The sequence below is a fragment of the Podarcis raffonei genome, chromosome 5 (genome assembly GCF_027172205.1).
Source record: "Podarcis raffonei isolate rPodRaf1 chromosome 5, rPodRaf1.pri, whole genome shotgun sequence".
Taxonomy (NCBI): Eukaryota; Metazoa; Chordata; class Lepidosauria; order Squamata; family Lacertidae; genus Podarcis; species Podarcis raffonei.
Genome location: NC_070606.1, coordinates 86,454,293 through 86,471,235, shown reverse-complemented (window position 1 = coordinate 86,471,235; position 16,943 = coordinate 86,454,293). Strand labels below are relative to the sequence as shown.

At 39.7% G+C, this 16,943-nt stretch overlaps 1 protein-coding gene across 2 annotated transcripts in view; it reads right to left on the bottom strand.

Annotated features, from left to right (window-relative positions):
* Nucleotides 1–5,186: 5,186 nt before the first annotated feature.
* Nucleotides 5,187–16,943, bottom strand: part of GPR160 (G protein-coupled receptor 160) — a 35,683-nt gene continuing 23,926 nt past the window's right edge. For both annotated transcript variants that reach the window (XM_053390530.1, XM_053390529.1), the window contains exon 2: nucleotides 5,187–7,405. In XM_053390530.1, the coding sequence (XP_053246505.1) occupies nucleotides 6,335–7,357 (1,023 nt within the window). In that variant the 5' untranslated portion in view covers nucleotides 7,358–7,405 and the 3' untranslated portion in view covers nucleotides 5,187–6,334. The remainder of the gene's footprint in view (nucleotides 7,406–16,943) is intronic.

The following is a 16,943-nucleotide window of genomic DNA, read 5'->3' as shown; positions in this document are numbered from 1 at the left end:
TGGGGAACATTTGAGCCATTTTAGTCTCGTTTACTTCACAAAGATTAAGGCTGAAGTATGATGCGTATTTATAAGTCCCGTTTTAATTCTGTGTGACAGTTCTCAGTAAATGTGTACTGGGCTGTAAATCATATGAATCAAAATATTTCAATTTAACTGAGTGCTACACAAAGCTTATTTTATTTTGTAAATTGCTATTATTATTTTTTATTTTAAGTCTCTTATTTTAAGCATCTGGGAACTGGAACAATGTTACATCTCCTGTAATTATAAATAGAGCACAAATTCATATCCATGGCCGAGTGATTATTACATAAACATTATATAAATTATACCAAATGCTCAGTTACTTTCATTAGCTGCACTATGTATAGGTTCACAGACAATCCTGACAACAATTATAGAATAATATAGTATATTAAAGTACTGTGGGCCTGAGGATAAAAAGTAAGAACAGAAGCACAGATAATTCTGCCCTGAATAGAAACATTTGTTCGAGCTGTCTCCAACAAACCAGTTTGTCCTGCGAGATGTATTGCTCAAAGAACCAGGCGCTTACCTTATCCTAATATATCAGCCTATCAGTTTGATGGGTTCCTTTCTCTCCCCTCCCACTCAGGCTGTGGCAATGGTGGCAGACCAAACAGAGCGGCAAAGAAGACTGGTGCTGTGGCAAGCTGCTGTCATAGCACCACCACCCCTGGCAGAAGCAGTCTGATACAATTGCCAAGCCACCGCCACACTGAACTAAAGCAAAAGCTATACAGAGAAGTTTCTGTATTATGCAAAAGCGGACTGGTTATTGCCAAAAGGCAGTACCTGTTACTCTCAGCATTGACCTCGGGACAGTAAAGTTAGACTTTGGGTCAGATAAAAAAAGCACATCATCTCCTCCTTGTTCATCCCCTACAACTCAGCTTGTCTCTTTATGGCAATAGTATTCCTGCCCTTGCCCACCATAGAAGGTAATGTTTCACAAGCCATTCCAGTGTATGCACTGGAGTTTACCCCTTAATTTAACCAAGTGTGTATACCACTTAATTATAAATGAAACCCCTAAGCAGGTTACAAAATTATACACTAATTAGTTAATAAAGGTAAGGCTTAAACTACCGGGTAATTCTTTTTTTAAAAAAAAATATCAAATTATAATTAAATTAATTAGTTAAAAATATACATTATGAGCTAGAATTACTGATTAAAATACACATAAACTTTGCATGTCTAGGTAGGCTTGCTTAAACCGAAATGTTTTTAGGCTCTGAAAAGAGGCAGTGTAGGCACCTGCCTAAAGGCAATGGGCAGGAAGTTCCAGAGTCTGGGAATTGCCACTCTAAAACACTGATTCCTAACAGCATGAAAAGGAGCACGATCAAGTGAGAAACTAAAGTGGTTTTCATAGCTTGATATAATAGGCTAGTTTGAGCCCTGAGTCAATGAATTTGTTTCAGTTTGCCTTTAAGTGTTACTTAGCATGAGGTGGCTATAATTAGTATTTATTCTTTAAGATGGCTAATTTGTTAGGGGGCAGGTTTGTGATCTTGAAGACATTTTAACACTGTATGGAGCAACATGGACATGTATGGACTACATGGTATTGAGCTTCAATCCTGCCCTACAGTTAGGAATAGCACTTGGATTTCAGATTCCTTTAGTAGTGCTTGTAGCATTTAGGGGATGCCCAGAAATAATTGCACAAGGCTTGTTAAAAGTGATCTTCAGTGCTTGTGTGAATACAGCAACAAGTGGAAGCACATTATTTGCTTGCAATTATCAGCACCATTATCAGCGTCAGCATTTCAGGGCTAATTCTCACTTTACATTTTGTACTCAAGAACAGCTTCTAAAAGAACAGGATGTGAAATGGGAAGTGGTAATTTGCATTGGTTGATAGTTTGGGGACTATTTGCTGAAGCTACAGGCTTAGTATGGAGTATTTTAAATTTTAGTCCTAAGGTAAATACAATGTTTTCTTCTCCTTTTAATAAAATTCCCTGCCTCTTTGGATCACATCCTTGATTCTAGTCAAGTGATGGCATTTATAGAAGTTAGAAATCTGAGTCGTACTTGGGCTGTGTCCAGTCACTGTTAGTTGCAAGGTTTAGAATCTAATGGGAACTACAAGAAACAGTTTGCTTGAGGGTGTTTGGGGGAAACATGTACCAAGTCACACAGAAACTTGCACTACTATTCTGGGCAATCTGTCATTTATAGACTGTGCCACCTGAGTTGGCCACACCTCAGGTCTTCCTCATAGATTAGCAAGCATCTGCACAAGGACATACATATTTCCCATGTGGGTTTCAGGCACAGACTGCACAAAATTATACTCCTGACACTCCAGAACACTTTTACATTAGATGGCTATTTTCCATATACCAAGCTGTAATAGGAATAGAAACGTAAAATGGCGCCAGATGTAGTAGTAGCAGCAGCCACCCCTCATCGCTGTCAGTTTAATAACTTGTCACAGTGTTCAACCTTTTTGTATTGACGTGGGCTAAAATCCCATGATTGTAAACAGCCATGGAGACTTGACAGTAGACTCCACAAGTGTGCAATGTAAATATGCATCAGGTATATATTCTGACCAAACTGCAGGAGGTAGTGGAGGACAGAGGTGCCTGGCGTGCTCTGGTCCATGGGGTCACGAAGAGTCGGACACGACTAAACGACTAAACAACAACAAATATGTGATGGAGTCATCTGCAGGAAAAGGGCATAGAAAACTGCCTTTTGATATATTTAAAACAAAATTAAGGACCTGAGCCAAAGTGAGGGCTCAAGTGCCTTTCAGTGTTTGAGAATCATTTGATGATTCACCTGCATAATCTCCCCGTCAGTGATTCACCAAGTGATGCTTGTTACATTTGAGTAACTCCATGGGATCACCTTCTTGTTGGGTTGTTAAGATAGCCAAGGATCAATGCCTGCTGACATTATCCTGGGAGTAAGGACATGTGAGGGGTTTAAACACAGACTAACAAATCTTGGCTAAAGCTATTGTATATGGAGAAGAGAAGTGTCATACTTGACTCAGGCAGTATTTTAGGAGAATGGGGAAAGGACATTAGCAATGGAGTGATGGCAAAGCAAGTCCTGGGTGCAGTTTTGATGGAAGTTACTTCACATCCTTCATTTTCTCTAACAGGATGGAGCAGTCCCTTAAACTGCAGCTCCCTTGCAGCACTAAGTTAGTTATAAACAAGCAGCTTACATCATATTTCATCACCAGTGTTATTATCTCTTCACACAAATCTGTAAAGTAAATATTCACTCCTGAAATGCAAACTTGACATATTCTTCCCATAACATTTGCATGTAATTTTTTAAATAAAAATGCTTACTCTAAAATATGTTCTTTCTGATGTTATCAGTGAAATCTAAGTAAACATGAACAGTTTACATTTCAGTAAATATGATTCTAATGAAGGCATAAAAAACAGATTTGTTTACAATAGTAGGAGAAAGTTCCCTGCGTATGTCTGAAGCTAGTCAGTTACAGTAAATGAAAGCCTCATATAGCACAAGATTTCAACCTTTGTTGTGTCCTAATAACTAAAAGATATAAGAACCCCATATAAGTGGTCTACAAGCTGTTGCCTAAGTAGCCGTAGCCTTTCTCGACTTTTTCCTGTGCTTTTAGATCTTGGTTAACAAACTGACATTACAATAATCCTTCCCCATTTCAGACCTTATGGGAAATTGTGATTAAAGATACTATGATCAAAGTACTAAAATTGACATGCAGTGGGAGGAAGGGGGAGAATGTTGGCCCAATATTTGTTCCTGCCGAATATGGTTTTCTGATGCCAGGATCAATATGTTCAAACTGGCACCTTAATTAAGCAAGATCATCTGGAATCAGTGCCATTGGGGAAAACCTGAATACATATATTAACTCTTTATTATATATATATATAATCTCATTTGTATTAGGAAATATTTCTTCCACATACTTCTGGGTTTTTATTTTCTGGATTTTTTGTTCATATCCATGGTCTTTTAAAACATCTGATGCTAGAGTACCTCTGTTATACTGCCTTTCATAAATCTGTTGGGTTTATAAATATGTTAATAATTCCTCTCTATGGGTGTCTAGTTATAGAGATTGACAAAAGTACTGTGCCCCCCCAAAAAACTATAGGATAAAATTGGCCCTATGGCCTTAAACATTTCTGACTCTGAAAAATGACCATTTTGTGTTCTTTACCCTTTTCATAATGGATGAAATAATATTTCTGTTACGTGAACCAGTAAATGGATGAAACACAATCTTAACTTTACTGCCTCTTCTATTGCACTAATATCTGAAAATGCTGTTCAAGCAGATAAAATACTTAACTACAATTTATAAGCTTGTAAACTAAATTCTGTATGTTCTGAACCCCGTTTTTGTATTTATCCAGGGTAATTTCTCCCTCTCTTCTCTTTTGTTACATCTATGAAAGGCAACACAGAGACAAGGGTTATGTGAGGAATTAGCAAATTTGTGTGAGGTGGAGAGACAATGGGACTTTGAGTATATTTGCATATAAATTTGTGTAAAATTAATCACACTTCCTTGTGTGCCTCCTCGAGAGGCCCAGAGGGTGGCAACACAAGAACGGGCCTTCTCTGCATTGGCTCCCCATCCGTGGAATGTTCTCTCCAGAGAAGTTTGCCTGGCACCTTCATTATACATCTTTAGGCGCAAGGTAAAAATGTTCCTTTTTAACCAGGCCTTTGGTTGATTTGATTGACATCCTATGCCCTTTTAAAATGTGGGGGTTTTTTGGGGGGGTTATTGGGTTGTTGCTTTTATTTTGATTATGTATTTTGTGGTTTTATATTTTGATTTTATTCTGTGAACCGCCCTGAGACCTCTGGGTACAGGGCGGTATATAAATTCGATAAATAATAATAATATATGTACGTCTGTGTTTGTATCATGGAATGGTACTTCGATTTTCCTAAACAAGTGGTTTAAGCATATGTAGCAACAATTTGGCACTTTCATTGTTTCCAGTGAAAGTTTTGAAAAATTATCCCTCCCCTAATTAAGCTGTATCATTTTTACATTTAAAGAATAAGCCACACAGTGATTTCGGTAAAAAAAAAATTGATCTATATGTATCCTTTTTATATAAAAAGCACTTTCATATTTACATAGCATGTGGATGAATTTTAGATTCTCATATTTGTTATGGTCTGTAGGAGTGATGTAAAATTTACTTGTTATTAAATCTGTCCATGAATAATCAGATTATACAAAGGATGAATCAAAGCACCTTATACTATTGCTGCTTCAATTTGCTTGTAATTGCACCTTTTGTTATTGGCGCACACTTTTTTTTAAATTGAGCATTCTTATGTGGTAATATTTGCTTCCTGTGGGGTTAAATATTTGACCTACAGCATCACCAACTTGGTTTATAGTTGAACTTTACATTGAAAGTGTGAATACAGTGCTGCAGAAATAAAAGCTACTTCCATTTGTCTAGTTTGATGTCTTTTTTCACGTTGAGGGAAGAGTGACAGCCACTGATTATTTTATTTCAAGTATGTTGCTCAAACGCTGTGTAATAAAACTATATTTATTTATATACCACCCTATACAATATAAAAACACAAAATATATAATCAAAATAAAAGCAAGAACAACCCAGCAATCCCCTGCAAATAATCAGAGAGGGAAAATAAAATTTAAAACACACATACACAGTATTTGTAATAAAACATAAAAATACGCACCCATCAGGTATCATCAAGGATTAAAAGATCAATTTAACTGTCTTTTCTTTCAAATCAAAACATTTTAGCCATTGGTGTTTTTCCCAATTGCAACCATTCATAGAAGCTCTTTGATCCAGTCGAGGCTTCCATGGACGGGCGCTAGGAGGCAATTTTCTATTATTCCCCCTTCCTTCTGCAGCCCTTGCCCCCATCCCCAAATCTGTTCCAAGGGTTGAGGAAACCTTTGGGACAGCATTTGGTGGGAGCAGGGAAGGTGGCATTGAGGGCTGCAAGAGAAAGGTGGAAATTGCAACAACTGCCTACTTCCATCCATGGTAGCCTCCACTGGATCTGAGAGCCTTGAATGAGATGAGGGCAGAATTTGGTTATTATTACAAACAACACTGTTGGGCACCTTTGACAGTAATTTGTCATTATTTTGAAGTAAACATACTGGGAATCCAACTTGGTAAACAGCACACAATTACATTATAGCACCACACACATATTGGTGATCCCTCCCCAAAAAAACCTACAAAATTTTACAAATGGCGCAGAATAATACAATCTTCCCCCAAGCTATTATGGTAACTCAATATTCACCTCTCGCAGCTGCTTGCTAACAGATTAAACTTTGGGTGGTGGGCTTTTGAGTTTTCTCTTCATCTTGGCAATTGAATGGGGCAAAGCAGAATTTCCAGCTGACAAATGGATCCACATCCCAAGTCTCTTCTGTCATTTCAATCTGGTGGCGCCTGACCCAAAATGCGATTCCAATAATAAAGCTGTTGGCAAAATAAAGCCAGGGAACGTTCATCTCTATGCAAGCAGGAATCTCTGCACCAAGGAACAGGATTAGCATTTGAAGGAGCACAAATGGTGCCCAAGTGCCAATAAAGCAGATAAGAAGTCTTGTCAAAAAATGCTTCGCAGAGTCTCTGAGGCTGCACTCAGGCATGTAAGGGAAGAACAAAACAACCTCTCTCTCGATGGAAATTAGTTTCATTGATTTTACCATGTCCACAACTTCTGACCAACAGAATACAAGAACCAGGCATATGATAAACAGCATGCCTACCGTCAGCCAGTAGCTCTGGCTGCTGGTGTAGAAAGGGCACTGGTAGGCAGAATTGGAATGGCTTACCTCAAGTCCTATAGAGCTGCCTGGAAGATTCAGAACATAGCAGAGAACTGAAATCCACGTGAAGGCAACAGCAACTGTGTATAGTGTTCGCCAACACATGTTAGGATGCTTGGAAGTTTGGGTTATTGTAAAGTAATAATCCAAACCAGCTACAAAAGAAACTGGGTAAAATAGGATTCCATAGGCAAGGGCTGCTATCTGAGCCAGAAGACAGATATGATACACAGTAAATCGGACGCCTAAAAGCATGAAATCCTGAAAACAGGCGATGAAGGACATAGTTGCTAGAAGCACAAAGTCAACAAAGGCTAGTGATTTGCAGAAATAGCCCATATAACTCTCACGGAGATTTGGTTTTTGGACTTGTAACAAAAATAGATTGAGCATGACTTTCCCAAGCATGATGAGCAGAAGAGCTCCACTAGCTTCAGAATGATGGGAGGCTTGGCCATGTTGAAAATATGAAAAGGAACAGTTCTCACAGAAAATGGCAGCCATTATTTTGGATGGAGTTGAGTATTATTGAACTTTATTTCCAATGCATACCTAAAAGATAAAAACAAAGGTTTGTTAGTTATGTCTAGGTTCTTAGATACATAATTAAAATAGCAGTACAAGCTATATATTAAAAGCTCGTTGGAATAAAATATGTTTTCAAAGACTTCCTAACAACAAAGGGGGATGCTGATCAATACCTCCAGGGAAGGGATCCCACTACTGTGATGACTCCACCAAATTGGGTATACCTATCCATATTAAAAGATATTGCACAATCAACCCACTGCCAGAGGAATCCATATAAAAAAATTTCATTTTCTTATCCAGCAGGCTTTAAATCATGCCATATTCATATGTTGCCATTCTTCCATTTTCTCTGCCTTCCTCACTTGTCAGGAGAATGAACACAGAAAACCAAGATGTCTTGTGTTTTGCTTTCACCACATTTAGGAAAGCATAGTGGTGAAGCTTTTGCATGTATGCAGTCTCATATTAAATCCCTGGCATCTCCATTTTAAAGTCAAGTAGCACCACTAGAAACACCTCTGACTCAGACCTTTAAGAGACATTGCCAATCAAAACAAACAATGCTAGGCTGAGACGGACCCAAAAATCAGCCCCATTTCCCAGTACTGAAAACACCATTGCCCTGTTTCTTGACATGCACTGTCAGAAATGATGGTTTTGTTTCTCAACAAAGAAACCATAGCCCCAAGTGGGAAATAGCTCTGTACATGCAATCTTGACAGTAAGGCCCAGAGCTAGACACCAAACTTATTAACAAAGTTATTATTAAAGGCAGTCGGTTCACAAAAGCCTGGTGGAACAAAACAGTATTCGCCTGCCAGCAGAAGGACAAGGAGGGAGCCAGTCTAGCTTATCTGGGGAGGGAATTTCAAAGACTGGGAGCAGCTACCGAGAAGTCCCTCTCCCATGATCCCACAAAGCATGCCTGTGAGGGTGGTGGGAACAAGAGAAGGCCTCCCCTGAAGATCTCAAAACCCAGGCAGATTTGTATGAGTCATCAGGAAACCATCCAGATCCATTAGCCTCCTGGGGTGCAACACTTATTCAGTCCCCCACCCCTGCAGAGGCTCTGAGTTCCAGCAAGTCTAAACTTTACCAGGTAGTAATCTGACCATGTTAAGGGATGCGGGTGGGACTGTGGGTTAAACCACAGAGCCTAGGGCTTGCCGATCAGAAGGTCAGCGGTTTGAATCCAAGGAGTGTGGTGGAGTCTCCTTCTTAGGAGGTCTTTAAGCAGAGGCTTGACAACCATATGTCAGGAGTGCTCTGATGGTGTTTCCTGCTTGGCAGGGGGTTGGACTCGATGGCCCTTGTGGTCTCTTCCAACTCTATGATTCTATGAATCCCTGCGACAGGGTGAGCTCCCGTTGCTTGGTCCCTGCTCCTGCCAACCTAGCAGTTCGAAAGCACATCAAAGTGCAAGTAGATAAATAGGTACCGCTCCGGCAGGAAGGTAAATTGTTTTTCTGTGAGCTGCTCTGGTTCACCAGAAGCGGCTTAGTCATGCTGGCCACATGACCTGGAAGCTGTACGCCAGCTCCCTCGGCCAATAAAGCCTCAGAGTTGTCCATGACTGGACCTAATGGTCAGGGGTCCCTTTACCTTTAATCTGACCATGACAACTGAACTATAGAAAGTTCCTCCACTCTAAGATCACCATAATCCAAGTCAGTGCAGAAAACCAAGACCAGAGTCCATTCCCTGACCCACTATTGACCAGCATCATGAGATCAGAAGGCAATAGAACCATGGAGGGGTTTGGAAGCAAGAGAAGGGCATGTATATTTTGTTTATATCATCTAGCCTATGAATTTATATATACCTCTCAGCTTTATACTGAATCAGACCCTTGGTCAACCAAAATACATTGTGATGCACAGGCCAGCAGAACATCATGATGTAGCCACTGTTCAACCAAGTCACTGATCTGGGTGGGTGCAGCCTTATCAGTCAGAACCTGCAGTCAGCAGGAATGAGGTCAGTGGCATTAACTCTTGAATAATGCAGCCTTTATCCAAAGAAAGACCTGGATCCCACCACCTCTGGCTCAAACAGTTGTTTTCAGCCACTCTTGTGTCAGCATTTCTATTATAAACCTTCCCCGCCCCCCATCCTGCTCCTCGCTCCTATCTTTTAAAATGTTATGACTCAGCCTAAAAGGCCTGGGCAGCATTAAAACTCTGTTCACGAGGTCAAAGCACAAGAGCCATTTTATTTGCATAGATTATTCCTATTAGAGGAATGCCATTGTGTTGGAAGGCTTAAAATGGAAACATCAGGTGTTTGTACTCTTGAAGGCAGCAAAACTGAGTATTTTCGAGTCCCGTTCCACTGCAGAATTCTGTTTCCCTCAATATTGCAGTCTTACACTTTTTAAAAAGCAAGTGTCCAATTCTCTTGATTTGATGAGTTTCATAGCATGAAAAGTTCTTTAATATGCATAAAAATAGAGGACTGTGAACAGCTGGGGAGTGGGGAGCAAACAAAGCAGGACTACAAGGCAGTCTGACCTAGAAGGAAAGTACCTTCTCAGAGCCAAAGATCAACCCAAGCTTCCTTCCCCATACCCACACCACCTTGTGACGCTTATCATTCAAGGCAGCTTACAAATTTACCATTATTAAGCAGAAGCATTACTGTCCAAAGCAGGGCCACACAATAACCCTTTCAACAAAGTAGTTCAGTATGACTATTCCCATACTCTAGATAGGGTGAATAATGATGAAATATTGACTTTAAATTTCCCCCCATTTATTTTATTTAACAAAACTTAAACTCCAGACAAGACTGAGGCACTGTTAGTAAGTGGTTCTCTAAACCAGAGGGGTTGGATACGGCCGGCTCTGAGTGGGGTAATATTCCCTCCAAAGGAGTAGGTACATAGCTTGCGGGTACTTCTAGACCTGTTACGGTTGCTTGAGGTTCAGGTTGCCTCAGTGGCATAGAATGCCTTCCACCAGCTTTTTAGTGATGATGCAGCTGTGCCCCTATCTGGACTGAGATAGTCTTAACATCTGTTTTCTATGCTCTGGTAACCTCTAGGTTGGATTGTTGCAATGCATTCTATGTTGGGCTGCCTTTGAAGACATTGCAGCAATTGCAGATGGCACAGAATTTGGCAGCTAGATTGTTGACAGGGACAGAACAGTCTGGACATATAATACCAATTCTGGAACAACTGCATTAGCTACCAGTTAGTTTCCTGGCTCAATTTAAAGTGCTGATTTAACTTATAAAGCCTTCTGTTTTTATTTATTGTGTTTATTGTAATTGCGTTTAGTCTTTTTGATGCTCTATTATTCTCTTTGCCCTACTGCTGAACTCAGGGTCTCCCTGTCCTAAGGAGAAATAAGAAAGTGATCCATGACAGACAAAGACCCTGACAGACACATAGCATGATCCAAAGACTATCATGTGTAAGAGCCATTATGGAATACCATCATCATTCATGGTTGTCACCATAAGTTTCCATAGTGAAAAAGCAGGTGATTGTGGCTTGTCTTTTCTTCACCAATATGATCAGCTGCTGCAAAAGCAACAAATGAGGCTCCAGCTATGTTGTCTCCTTGGCATGCATGTATCACTTCTTTGAATCCTGACCAAATGCTTATTTTGTTTTGTTTTGCCTTGTTTTGTTTTGTTTGATTTGCAAGCAGATTGTAGGGGAGTAGGAAGAGGCTGAAGACATTCAATCTGTTGCTTTCATGGCTTAAGGAGATTGGTTATGACCGAGTTTGGAGCTGTCAAGTTTCCTTCAGTTTACTTTAACTTCTGATTCATCTCTTGAATGTTTAAACAAATCAAAGGTTATCTCATTGTACACTGACTGTATGAATAGGCTCTGAATTACTGTACCGTAACTTGTTGGATAGGGAAAGACAGTTGACCTTAGGCGAGATTTTGGACGTTCTAGACCATTTTCTCTAAAAAGAAGGATATCTGGTCTGTTTACTAGATATCCTCCTTTTTTAGAGAAAATGGTCTATTTACTAGATGAGAATGAACTCTTGCATTATACACAGCACATGACGGTCCCTGTGATTTTGTTTATATTAACATCTCAATGCTGGGTAAAAGTCATAAGATGTAGCTGATTGAGATCATTTTGATCTTCACCCTGGTCAGGCCTCCAGCATTTTATATAAGGAACTCCAAGGACCAAGTGTGTTTAAAAACAAGGTTCTCCAAGGTAGCTTTCTATGCAATGCTACTGCTTCCATACACAGGGCGAGCTACACAGACACAACTTTTCAGTCTCAGTGCAATGGATGTGATAATGGTGTTATGAGGAAAGGTTTGGATTTGTTAGGCAATGGGGAATATTCTAGGGCAGACTAGGCCTGCATAAAAGGGATGGCTCTATTTGCACTAGGATGGAAACACCATTGGCACTTAGACCTGCTCTGCGACCTTTTTTATTTTACCTGCTCTGGAGGGAAGTCATCAGGAACTGAGGAGGGTCCAGTTCAGAACCCATCTCAGGGGGGGCCCCATGATGAAGATGATAAAATTAATGTTAATTTAAATCAGGAGACATAGAACCCACCACTGTGAGTGCAGGGGCACAAGTTAGCAATTTAGAGAGGCCAAAACAAAATACATTGGTCTTAGACACCTGGTAGAATGGAGAGAACCAGTGAGATATGGCTATTTCTAGATATAATAGGAGGGAAATGGTGAAAGATTTAAACGATCAGAAGAGAAACCAGAGTATTTAATACTCTCAATATATGCAAAATAATATATTTGTCCTTCACATAAAAGGAAAGGAATGGGAATTAGCAAATATTGGATTAATAATCCTTGAAGCAGAATGGATGTGGGCATTAAAAATATTCCAAAAATGTGGCTAGATTTTTATATGCACAAGATGGAATTATTCATCATTACCTACCATGGAGGAATGGTTGTTAACATTATTGGACTTAATTGAGATGGCGAAGTTGGCATGTTTAATCAGAGAAAAATCATTGTTAATATTTACTGAAGATTGGAAACTCCTTATAGACTTTTTGTGTGAAAAAGGAAATCAACTTATGATATCTGAGTTTGAGGATTGAAGAAAATATTGATTTATAGAAAGTAGAATTGTTGGGTGTTGTCTTGAAGTAGATGTTTTGATATATATATATATATATATATATATATATATATATATATATATATTCCACACAGGATTAGTAAAACTTTTGGCCGAAACATGCATTGCTGGAGGTATAACAGAATTAAGGTGTATTTAATACATTTTTTTGGATTTGTACAAAAATAATGCCTTTCTGGGCAGAAGGAGTGAATCTTACACAAACAAGTGATCTCACAGAAATGATCATACTATTTCCACAAATGGGCATGTTATGCAATACTGTTGGAAAGTCAGTCACATAGTAGGATGTTCTGGGGTATAAGAAGTGAAGCCTGTAGATAGGATTGGGGACAATGGGCAAACTGCACTTACATTAGCAATGCAAGGAATTTGCTATGCAACCTGTTGGAATCCTTTGGGAAATGAATATGTAATCTCAGCCAAAAAACAATCCATCAGGCTTTAACTATTCAGTGGCTGCTGATACTGAATAATTCAACACAGCATCTAATAGGACATTCTAAAAGGAATGACACCAAATAACCATTGGATGTACTGATTCCTTTCTAAGCCAAATTACTGTCAAGCCCAGGGTATGTGTGCAATATATATGATTATTATTACTATGTCTCATTTTTAAAGGTACATATTTAGACTGTTTTTTTAAAGGACCACTTACCTAACTAAAACATCAAGCAAAGAAACTGAAGAGGAAATACAAGACAAAACTTTTACAGAAAGACACTACTGATATCTTTCCCACTTCACAAATGTATTAAGCTATGATTAAAAAAGCAGTAAATAAATGTGAACATATTATACTCATAGGGTTGTTTCCGGCATTAATCATACTCACAGACCCACTAAAATTAATGGACATGGTTAATTTAGATCCATTAATTTGAATGGTCCTACTCTGAGTAGAATTTAGTTGCATACAATGCATAATATGTGCTGAAAGACTACTTAAGCCATTGTTGTTGTTGTTGTTTAGTCGTTTAGTCGTGTCCGACTCTTCGTGACCCCATGGACCAGAGAATGCCAGGCACCTCTGTCCTCCACTGCCTCCCGCAGTTTGGTCAAACTCATGCTGGTAACCTCGAAAACACTATCCAACCATCTCGTCCTCTGTTGCCCCCTTCTCCTTGTGCCCTCCATCTTTCCCAACATCAGGGTCTTCTCCAGGGAGTCTTCTCTTCTCATGAGGTGGCCAAAGTACTGGAGCCTCAGCTTCACAATCTGTCCTTCCAGTGAGCACTCAGGGCTGATTTCCTTCAGAATGGAGAGGTTTGATCTTCTTGCAGTCCATGGGACTCTCAAGAGTCTCCTCCAGCACCATAATTCAAAAGCATCAATTCTTCGGCAATCAGCCTTGTTTATGGTCCAGCTCTCACTTCCATACATCACTACTGGGAAAACCATAGCTTTAACTATACGAACCTTTGTTGGCAAGGTGATGTCTCTACTTCTCAAGATGCTGTCTAGGCTTGTCATTGCCCTTCTCCCAAGAAGCAGGCGTCTTTTAATTTCGTGACTGCTGTCACCATCTGCAGTGATCATGGAGCCCAAGAAAGTAAAATCTCTCACTGCCTCCATTTCTTCCCCTTCTATTTGCCAGGAGGTGATGGGACCAGTGGCCATGATCTTCGTTTTTTTGATGTTGAGCTTCAGACCATATTTTGCGCTCTCGTCTTTCACCCTCATTAAAAGGTTCTTTAATTCCTCCTCACTTTCTGCCATCAAGGTTGTGTCATCTGCATATCTGAGGTTGTTGATATTTCTTCCGGCAATCTTAATTCCGGCTAGGGATTCATCCAGCCCAGCCTTTCGCATGATGAATTCTGCATATAAGTTAAATAAGCAGGGAGACAAAATACAGCCTTGTCGTACTCCTTTTCCAATTTTGAACCAATCAGTTGTTCCATATCCAGTTCTAACTGTAGCTTCTTGTCCCACATAGAGATTTCTCAGGAGACAGATGAGGTGATCAGGCACTCCCATTTCTTTAAGAACTTGCCATAGTTTGCCGTGGTCGACACAGTCAAAGGCTTTTGCATAGTCAATGAAGCAGAAGTAGATGTCTTTCTGGAACTCTCTAGCTTTCTCCATAATCCAGCGCATGTTTGCAATTTGGTCTCTGGTTCCTCTGCCTCTTCTAAATCCAGCTTGCACTTCTGGGAGTTCTCGGTCCACATACTGCTTGAGCCTTCCTTGTAGAATTTTAAGCATAACCTTGCTAGCGTGCGAAATGAGTGCAATTGTGCGGTAGTTGGAGCACTCTTTGGCACTGCCCTTCTTTGGGACTGGTATGCCATAGAACACCACAAATAAACAATACTACATACACACATTTCATATTCCAGAAAACAGTTCTGCAATGTCCCATTGAGTTCAACGAGGTACAGGTACCGGTAAATGGGTACAGGATTATAGTCTTAGTCCCATGCTCAAATCCAACAGCTGGTATAATCGCTTCAAAAGCAGGCACTGAAAGAGTTGGAAAAAGTCAGTCTTCAACCACACATGGATACAGAAGACTATGGAACAGAATGTTATGCAATTCTGAGTATGTGTCCTTGGGGCGCCTACATAAGATATGGCATTTTTAATTCAAGTTATGTAATCCAGACTACCCACTATACGCATGAACATAGTCAGATATGGTTCATACTTTTACCCAGAGCCATCCTACACTAGCCTTGTGAAAAAGTGGTGCGAGTCCCTCCATTCACCAAACAGATAAATTAAGAAAATAAGAAAAGCTCTGCTGGATCAGGCCAAATGCCTATAAAGTCCAGGTTTATGCTCCCACTGTAACCAACCAGATACCTATGAGAAGCTCACAAACAGGAGTGTGACAGCACTCTCCCACATGTTGCCTTCAGTACTGAGGGTGATAAACGGCCATCCTGACCGACAGACACTGAAGTGTGAGCCAATAGTCTGAAACTGGGTCCTCTGCAAGAAAGCCATGTGTGCCCACTTCACATGATTTTCCTCCAGTTTTATTTTTGTATTCTTTTCATAAAATTTATATACCACTTGATTGTAAAAAGAACCTTGAAGTGGTTTATAAAAAAATTAAATAAAACAATAGAATTACCACTAAAAAGTTACAGTTAAAACCACAATAGTATAAACTAAAACAAATTTAAACTCATACAAATTTTCCAGTTGGTTGTCTGGTGAATCGGAGCTATGGTGGTGAATCAGAGCTATTCACTATGCGAATCAGAGCTCGACCAAAACCGGTGGTCACAAAGAAACCTATCTGTAGAGGACCTCATGCAGCTTCTCCACATGGGTACTGCAGCACCCAACTAAACCTTTCAAAAGTGGGATGGAGTCTCACTCTTAGCCCATTGCTTAATTAGCTTGCTCATTATAGGGCAATAAGCTGTTTTGAGTTTGCAATGTTAAACTGGAGAAATAGATTCAAATCTCAATAGAGGCCAACATTCACATTAATATGATTAGTAATGGCATGAAGAACCCAATCATTAAGAGTCCATGATGGGGCAATCAGACATTACTGTTAACCTAGAGCACAATGGTGCCTACTGAAGACATTTTTGTTTAAGAAGGCTTTCCCTGAGGTGTGACTTAATCATTTATGGAATATTAATTGTACATATGTAGAAACAGTTGTTTTTAGAGTTTGTAGGGATGGTTTTATTGTTTTTAAAACTTGTATTTTAACTCATTTTCTCTTGTTGTACATGGCTTGTAAAATAAATAAATTTCTCACTGCCACACAAACTAAACTCCCTTGACTAGAAAAGGGTTGTTGATGTCAACATCAAATTTTCAGAAGCTCATAAGACTGGCCAGCAGTATTTTCTTCAAGTCATGTGCTTTACACCGTTTTCTTATTCCAAATTATGTGATTATTCTAATTCCTCCAAGGAAAGCATGGCATGAGTGTACAGCACATGCAAAAAGCCACTCGTGGGAGTGTCAGACACCAAGTAAGTCGCAAACTATTTTTTAGAAACAACCTACTTACTAACAGTTACCTAGAAAAGGACTTAAATAGAAAGTACTTATGTAAATTGTGGGTTTTCACGACGTTTGAAGCAACCATCATAACATGAAGTGTAAGGAAGTGATCTTGCCACAGTTGTGTAAAGGAGAAAGGGGAACACACGCCTATGAATGAAGTGAAGGAGGAGTCAGGCGAGTGGGAGGGAGAAGTGGAGGTTATTTTCATATCAGTGGAGGGGAGTTAAAGAGCTAAGTGTGCAATTGGGAGCCACAAAATAAGACAACACTGGGTCTCACATCAAGGCAGATGGGGTGATAATAGGGCCTCATGTAGACCAAATATCTTGTTCTCTCTGAGGTGATAAAATTTGTGTACAGGGGAATACTATTTCAGACTGCAAGGCGGGGGCTAACAATTTCCATCCATACAAAATCATACTGTGTACACACAAAAATGACCAGGGAGAAAGGTTCGAGTCTAGCTTGCTCTCC